Source organism: Anneissia japonica, unplaced genomic scaffold (genome assembly GCF_011630105.1).
Source record: "Anneissia japonica isolate Jap-2015-1 unplaced genomic scaffold, ASM1163010v1 scaffold1483_len710385_cov172, whole genome shotgun sequence".
Taxonomy (NCBI): Eukaryota; Metazoa; Echinodermata; class Crinoidea; order Comatulida; family Comatulidae; genus Anneissia; species Anneissia japonica.
The window spans coordinates 548,360-557,610 of NW_022732828.1; the positions used below are offsets into that span (position 1 = coordinate 548,360).

At 33.6% G+C, this 9,251-nt stretch overlaps 1 protein-coding gene across 1 annotated transcript in view; it reads left to right on the forward strand.

Moving 5' to 3' along the window:
- LOC117115829 (GRIP and coiled-coil domain-containing protein 1-like) overlaps positions 1-8,986 on the forward strand; it is a gene marked incomplete in the record, with an annotated part of 17,649 nt that extends 8,663 nt beyond the window's left edge. Inside the window, 11 exon segments of the mRNA XM_033259778.1 lie at positions 11-108; positions 1,163-1,356; positions 1,895-2,040; positions 2,873-2,989; positions 3,960-4,040; positions 4,457-4,587; positions 5,261-5,393; positions 6,805-6,887; positions 6,889-7,008; positions 8,360-8,489; positions 8,880-8,986. Coding sequence (XP_033115669.1) covers positions 11-108; positions 1,163-1,356; positions 1,895-2,040; positions 2,873-2,989; positions 3,960-4,040; positions 4,457-4,587; positions 5,261-5,393; positions 6,805-6,887; positions 6,889-7,008; positions 8,360-8,489; positions 8,880-8,924 — 1,278 coding nt within the window.
- Positions 8,987-9,251: the final 265 nt, after the last annotated feature.

A 9,251-nucleotide genomic window follows, 5' to 3' on the forward strand; every position in this document is an offset into this window, starting at 1 on the left:
GTCAACGGAGGAACAGCGGGTAGCTGGATTGGAGGCTAAGCTCTCCGAATTATCTGATGTTGTTGGTAACTATTCCAGAGTTCGACAACAGGACCAACTAGCCATACAGTAAGCATTTGCTTTAAAGTGGATTCCAGAACTAACTGGGTACTCAGAGAGCATTTAATTAATAGACTTCAGGACAAGCTAGCTATACTCTGCCTCTTTTTTGTAGACTTCAAGACTACCTAATTATACTGTATTATTTAAAAGTATAGGTAGGGAAAAGTGAAAGCGGTTTGGTGCAGTGGAAATGATTTGGTATCATAACCTGGAGGTCAGGATTTCATTTCTTAGCTGTGCATTTTGTTTGTGTCCTTGGGGCAAGGCACTCTATCTACATTGCTTCAGTCTACCCAGCTGTATCAGTGGGTACCAGCAAATTGCTGGGACTAACCTGCAGTGGACATATCGTCCCACTTAAGGGAGCATCACACTTTCGTACATTTCACGCTACAGAAACTGGGGATAGGCTCCAGCCATACAGTATGAGCCCTAGTGCCTCAGTGAGTGAATTTACTTTAAATATGTGGCAAAGACAAGCCAAACCAGTCACTCGTCGCAAAAATCGATTTTAAGTTATTAATACAATAATGTTAGAGAGTAAAATAATAGCTATAAAATGCTAAAAAAAATCATTCAAATCGGATAATTCCTTATGAAGTTACAACTGTTTAAACATACAGCTGTTTAAAGAACAATATATGAGAAATCAGCCTTCAAAGTTTATGATTTCAGGCATTTCTCATGCAGAAACTATCATCAAATCATTAAAAAGTGTTGTTTTAACATTGAAAATGGGGAAAATAACAGCATAGAATGATGTATAGATATGTAAAGATTAGTTTAGTGCAATAGAATAGATTTTTAAAAATTTGACATTCCAGCATGTTTTGGCCATTTTCTCTGAAACACGATTTGCGACGAGTGACTGGTTTGGCTTGTCTTTGCCACATATAGGAAATAACCTAAAACTTGCAGCTTTACTAGGCTGAATTGCTCAAGATGTGGACCAACTCATTCAACAACTTTTCTCTCCAAAAGATGTCTAATCTGTGGATTATGTTAACATTATATAGATTGTTGTGACCATTTTTGTCATATTTTGACATTTCAATTTCAGACGATTAAAAGAAAGAATTACACAGCTAGATTTGGAGAATACAGCGTTGGCCCGGGCAGCAAACAAAGTTGAAACGATGAGTGACGACCTTGACGAAACGGCAAGCGTCACAGAAATATTAGAGAGAATAACCAAGTATAAAGGTCTCCTGAAACTGGCCAATCAGAAGGCAGAAAAACCTGTAGATGTTGATGGTAGGTTTCTTAAAGCCCAGTCCAGACTGTCAATTTTTTTTTTGGTTTTGCAAAAACATGTGACATGCCTAAATATGGTCATGATGACATCACATCATGACCATGTATAGGCATGTCATGACTATATATGGGCATACATCAGTTTTTTTTTCAAAGAAAATTTTATAGTGTGAACAAAACTTTCAAATAAGTTTTAATGTAAATACAGGTCTTCTTTAAATTTCAGACCTCCAATTAAAGACCACTTCAATTAAATCCAATTGAAGACTACCTCCAATTTAAGACCACTTTCATGCGGCTGCAGATGAACAAATATTTTTAAATTTAATAATACCATAGTTCCTTGGTAAAGGCCCAGTCCCTACATTATGTTCGTTTTCAGGTACTGGCATTTCACCAAGCAAAAACTCAGTATATTATTTGTAGATTTCGTGGGTAGCAACGCATCTCCCCAGTTTTGTGTTGAAGGCTGGTGTGTTGATACAAGGAGGAAGATCTGTGCATTTTAAAAAATTGTTGAACAACTTTTTTTTCCTAGAAATGTGCAATACTGATGATCATTCGAGTTTAGATGGTCACGGCGGCCAACATCACGCTTGCCAACAGGAATTGAAGCAGCTTAAAGATGAATTTGAACGATACAAGTTACGAGCCCAGTCAGTCCTGAAAAGTAAAAATACTAGGGTGAGTTTACTAACTACATTGATTCCTGAGCATTATAATGAGATGTAAAGATGTATTGTCCCATGCAAAATACCAAAAAAGTCAAAAAAAAAAAAATTCTTCCAGTGACTGAAAGTGTTTCTGTCATTTTTTGCTGTAAAATTATGGGTAACCATTTTTTAAGTACATTAATTTTTATGTTCTTGATAAATTTTATTACTTCAAAATGGGCAAGTTAATTTTAAAAAATTATTTTTTAATGATTTAAAAAAAAAATATTTTGCATGCAGTAAAATCTCTCGATTTCATGAACTTGTTTTGTGACAATGACGTCATTATGAACTACAAAAACACTTATATTTAAAAGTCTTAAAAAATAATATAAAATGCTACATCAGCTGAGAAAGAAGACTTTAAAAGAATATTTATCGTTTTCAGCCGAGTTGTATTCCATTTTGAGCTGTGATTGCTTCTCCAGGCAGCTACAGTCTGTACTGTAAGAATAGAGAATCTCAATTTTTGTTCATTAGGAGCCTATTCCAGTGGATTAGCAATTGTTATTAAGAGAATTATAACACTCGTTTTTTTATGTTGATGGTCACGTTCTCATTCGGAAATCCCTTCAAATGAATACTTCACAGAGAGTACAGATAATTTTGGCTTCTGTACAGAATTGTTTTGCTTAAGCCTACCTTACCATGTATACTATGTAACATAAGCCCCGCCACTGATATGCTACGAAACTTTGAAATCTCCTAATTACAAATTTTCTCGATTACGAACTCTGTTCAGACGGAGGGGAAATGCTAATATATATGTAAATCATATTAATATTTTTGCTAAATTATTACAGGACACAACAAGCAATATGGAGATTGATACGTTGCAGACTCAATTAAATGACATGAAGGATCGGATTGTTGTGCTTAGACAACAACTTGATGACCAAGAGGATGAAACTAAAAACAAGGTAAGAAAACTCCAAAGTGATTTTTAGATTGTTGTACAAGTTTTTAATAAATGTACAATCTGGGTGAATCTGATAAAATATAATAATTACCCATAAAATTCAACTAAAATTAATTAACTCATTTGAAATGTTCATGAACAAAACTTAATCGAAATATGATTTTCGACAGAGTGTTTGATGTATTTTCATTTGCTGATTCAAGGAGGGCCCAGCCGTTCTTCTCCCCTGCCCCCTTAATTTTTCAAGATTATAAAACAAATGGAGAAAAAAAGAAAATTCAAAAATCTGAGAGTGCCATTTCCAGTCATCCAGAGGTGCTATACTCATAAATTTTCTAACCTCATCCCTAGTCATGGTAGGGCTGAGGTGGATGGACCTTCTACAGTATATGTGACAGTGTCTACCTGGGCCCCCTCTATTTCCGATTCCTGGCCACTGCACTCAATGTGGTGCGTTCACAATATAACAATAATTCAATTTCATCATCAATTCTTTATTCCATATCTTCAAGACATGCAATAACACAGTAATATTAAAGAACTATCATACATAGAAACTTTGATTGATTTATACAAGTTGTGTGCATATTATATTCAATTTCAACTTTGAAACTAAACTTATAGAAACAATTAAAATATAGTTTAAAATACAAGCAATGCCATTACAAATTAAAAATGTGAAAAACAATGTTTAAATTTAAAGTAAAATTAGAAACTAAAACCTTTAACGATCCAAAATTGTTATTTTAAAAGTTAAAAAGGCTTGAAAATGTTTAGAATAAAAGGACAGAAATAATGCAGTGTAAAAGATTAAAACTGCACTTAAAAATTAAAACTAACCTAAAAGAACAAAAACTAAAAACAATGCCTAAAAACTTCACTAGTCAGCACGTTAAGACTTTGTGATTTGTATCAAAGCTGATTAAAATTTGAGATATAGAAAACAATTTGGATATTTAATTTTCTTATAGGTAGAAGATATGGAAGCTGCAATGAAGAAAGTAAAGGAGAACCACAAGACAGACATGCTTCAGACACAGCTTGATTTTCAGGTTTGAATTTTAACATATGAACACCAATTTTTCTTTCTCTAATGATATCCCAATGAATTATATCAGATCAGTGCCTTACATTCATGGATTCATCCTGTAACAAGCATTAACACTGTTGGACATGAATGAAATAAACATTTTTAAAAGTATGTATATCTAATCAGGTGTCTTAAACACAACAAATACATAAATTAAGAAGCAACTAATTACATAACAAATATATCATTTGCAAGACAGATGTTACGAAACAGTTAAAATTTCTATGACTATCTGTTTTGCTCTTTGGCATGATATTCTTCCTGCTTTTTTTTATTCTGAACCTGCATTTATATATATTATTGGGTAGAAATAATGCCAAATAGATCTTTATCAAAAAAAGTAACAATAAAAATATAATTTTTTTTTTTAAATTTTAGCAAAGATCAGCGGAGATGGAGCAGCAGATTCACAAGCAACGTGACCGCACCCTCGCTCTGCTCTCGGAGAAAGATAAAGAAATTGAAACTTTGAAACAACAACTCCATCAGAATGTGCCACATTTCCAAAGGTAAGTCAAGCAAAGTAACTAAATTGGTTCTATTTGAGTAACTAGCAAATGGAACCTTCCCCTAAAGTCCCACCCCTTCGATATTGTTGCTAAGGTCCCGTGACAGCATATACTTATGTAAATACGTGTGCGTGTTCCTGGCCCTGATCCTGTTTTGTTAACTAAGTTTGATTGACTTACCGGACAAGTCTATTTTGGCAGAGGACCAATTTGTAAGAAATGGGCTGTTTAATAGTGTACCGAGGACACAGAATATCCAATGTATGTTGGATAATTGATATACTCGCGATTAAGCACAACAATGCCTATTTCCAAAATAGAATACTATCTTTTAAAAGTGAAGTGGTGTATGTTTTAGAGGAGCGCTTACAAAAAAAAAAATGTTCAGGGAGCTTCTAAGGAAATTACTTTTTTTGCGAGGGGTGGGCGCCACCTCGCAAAATAAGGTGATTTTTAACTACTTGACTTAACTACTTTTTCGGGGGGTGGGGTGGAGGAGTGCATGTCCCCCTATCCTCGATACACCACTGCAAGCACACGCCCACTCAATGCTTCTCTCCTTCGATCTAAAAATCGCCCCAGCAAAAATTCCTGGCTCTGCATTTGCTTCCTGTTCATTTTATAACATTGTTTACTGTTCTGCTTTCACAAAAAATTGTATTTCTGTGCTCAGTGATAAAAGCCAGTCTTCCAGAAGATCGTCCAGTGTCTTCACTGACAATGATGATGAGCAAGAGGAGGATGCTCATGCCATTCAAGCTCAAGCAACTGTCAATCAGCTGCAAAACAGACAGTCAGCAGCTCTGGTGAGCAATCTATAATATTTAAATTAAGCAACTAATCAACTACTGTATATTTCCTCAATGTTTGCTGTTGTTTACCTGTATTTTTTTAAAATTAATGTTACCATGTTACCTTCCTTTGTTTATTCGCCTGTATTCATGTTCATTTATCTGTATTTATCATTTTCAACTTCATTTATATGTATTTATATTTATGCATGTAAATTTTAACTTTATTCTGTCTTTACCTTTATTTATCTGTTTTTTTACCTGTATTCAATTTATTTACTTTTGTTTACTTATTTTCCACCTTTAATTTACCTTTGGTCATATGTATTTATATTTTAGTCACCTGTATTTAGCGTTAGTCATTATTAACCTGTATTTACTCTTATCTCTTCCTCACCATGAAAAAAAAGGAAGTAACTGACAATTTTTGAAAAACAAGTTTTTTAGTCACTATCAAAGAACTAATAACTTGGAACATAGTGATATATTTGAGTGTGCTCAAATCCCACTAATTAACAAGTAAATTAGAAAGTATAATACATACTCCAAGTATTGAAATTCACGCCATCGTGTTGGGATTCAATATTTCGACATTAATTATGTCATCATTAGGAATGATGATGTTAATAATAATAATGTCGAAATATTGAATCACAACATGATGGCATGCATTTCAATACTTGGAGTATGTATTATACATTCTTATCAGAGATTACTCAGTGGACCTTTCGGTTTTTGGAAAAAAAGTAATTAACAACACAAAAAGGAAGTAAGAGACAAAAAATACAGTGAAAACCACCAGGGGACAAAATCAACATTCTCCATATTCCTTAATTACTCAAAGCAATGCAAAAATCAGTTGCTTCCTTTTGTCATGGTGGGCCAGATCTCATAGTCAATTTAGTTTATATTTTTCACCTTTATACAACATTTTTACCTATTCTAGCTTTTTTTAATAATTCTTTTTCAAAATATTTTTCAATATTATAGGCAGCATATGCTGATTTAAAAATTCACATTTATAAATTCATTACACAAAAACGACCAAACAATGGAAACAATACAATTGAAAACAAAATATTTTGATTAAAATGATCAGAAACAACTGTAAGTTTTTATTAATATTGAAATAAAAAAAAATAAATAAATACGAAGGAAGACACAAGCAAAGAGAGAAACTTTGAAATTGGGGAAAAATTATTAAAAAACAAGGAATGACATTAGCTTTATTAACTTTAAGTTTTATTGATCTGATATTCACATGTGTTTCCCTTGCTTTAGTTCATCTGTATTCTTTTACTTTAACTCTATCTCAGAAGTCAGAAAAAGTACAGGAAGCAGCTTAGATGAATAATATATGGAACAAAAATGTTTTTCTATGTAAACCTTTGTCAAATAATACAAATTGTATAATGTTTTCTTAAAGATGAAAGGTGTTGGAACTGCTTCCCTTCTCCATTATGCGGAAGAACAGTCGAGAAAAGAAGTGGAACTGACGATGATCAAGAAAGAAATTAGAATTAGAAACGGCATTAAGACAACTCCAAGAAAAACATGCTGCATCACAAGAAACCTACCAAGAGGAGGTTGAGAAACTAAAGGAAGAAGTTGAAAAATGGAAACGATATCGGTATGTGTGTTATTTATATACAGTATATAAAAACTATTTTGTTCTATTATTATTATTATTATTATTATTATTATTATTATTATTATTATTAATATTATTATTATTAATATTATTATTATTATTTTTAATATTAATTTTATTATTATTATTATTATTATTATTGTTATTGTTATTGTTATTATTATTATTATTGCTCTTTTTTTTAAACTGTAAAACAGAAAAAAAAATCAGTCTGCCACGTAAACTTGGACCTGTGATTTATCCACTGTACAGGGTGAAAAACAAATTGTATTACCCAAACCTAACAAACCCAAGGTATAGGGTTGGGTTTTTTAAGTAAAAATGTATCTTTTTTATCAAGGATGAGCCCCAAAATACTTGTATAATTTTTCAAAAAGCTCATTTTCAAGCTTTAATTATTAAATAATATTATTTTATCCCTGTGGTTACCATTTTACCCAAAATATGTATTGGATGAGTATGATTATTTATTTTGTTTATTCAAAATGTTTAACCAGGGTGGCCCAATCACTCAAAAAGACTGCTCTCTCTGGGAGCCCTGGGAACAAAGTTAAAATTTAAAATACAAAGACAAAAACATCAAAGTAATAAAGAGTTTCTGTTTCCTGTGTATTTGTCATGACAATGAACTTTAAAATTAAGCCTAAGGTCTTTAGTAAAGAAGAATAATTCTGACCAACTTACCCTCATTTCCAGATATCACTGCTTGTACAAAACAGTTTTGAAGGTGTACATCAGGGGTGGGCATAAAAATTAATCAGAGGGCCAAAGTGAATTTTTTATTTGACACTGGGGGCCTCCACCCAAAACTTCAATTTTCCAAGTGTTCTTCCAGGGGTGGATCCACACCCACCTCAACCCTACCATGGTTATTGAAAACAAGTAGCAAACAATCGAGCTCTACCTTTGCCCGCTGCTGGATCGCCAGTGAACTTTTTTTCCTGTTTCCTCTCTTTAACTCAAATTTTTCTCTTTTTTTTATTTTTCCGCTTGATTGATGGCGTGGGGGCGGGGGCGCACACACACAGGCCCTCATGACACCTCCCCCCTCCCGCTGGATCTTCCCCTGGTTCCCTAAAATTAACCTTCATGGACTGCTTTTTGTACAACTTTATGCTCAGTTTTAATATTACATTTTACAGATGATCTGTGTAAAAAACGAAGAGTTATTTTCATGGGCGGCAACAAAGTCACTGTAAGGCTGCATGTGGGCCACAGGCCACACTTTGCCCACCTGTGGTCTACATGTTAAGTTCATAGAGGCATTTATGTCATCATTCAAAGAGAACACTAACTGGTTCGATTGTTTGTTGTTTACATTACATTATAGATCAAGAGAAGGCACAAATCTAGAGTATTTGAAGAATGTTGTGTTGGGATATATACAGACCGATGATTTATCCAGTAAACACAGTTTACTTCATGTTATTGCTACAATTCTACATTTTAGTCCAAAAGAGGTAAATATATCAAAGTTATACAATTGCTTTCAGGAAGTGTTTAATTTGGCATTTTAACATTAACACCCTCCTTTTTTGGTGTGTGGAGATCGATGTTAAAGGAACGGATTTTATCTAGGTAACTAATCAATTATAACCAACCTAATCACAGTCTTAGAATAATCAACCCTGTTAGACCACAGGGGTTCAAAGTTGGAAGAACCCACTCCCAGGAGAACACACCTAATCTTATTTAGCTGTGCATGGTATTAATGCCTGTCGGCAATGACTTCTTGGTGGTAATTAGTAAAAAGCATGCAAACATCGTGACTTTTATGTTACTTCAAAATGGGCAAGTTAATTTCAAAAAATGTTTTTATGATTTTCTTTAATTTCAATTTGTTTTTTCAGGTTGATAATGTAACTAAGAAATTAGCGGCAGGGTGGTGGGGATGATACCTGATGATCAGAACAAGTTACCCACTATGTGGGAAGTTGATGTCTATACTGTATATTTACTGTCTCTTATACACATCTAGATGTGTATAAGAGACAGCTGTTATCCTGTAGTAACTAGGCCTGGCGTGGCACCGTGATGAACTTTTCTAAGACAGGCTTTTATCGCTGCGGGGGGTCTTCGATTGACTTCAGGTAAAAGAATGACCAATCAGCATTCAATTACTTGTTCTGTAAGCGAGCGTACGTTTTGAGCGCAATGTTTTGAAACTCGTTTCTTGCAAATAAATATGCAAATGCTAATCCCGCTAGTCTGGGCGCCCGGCA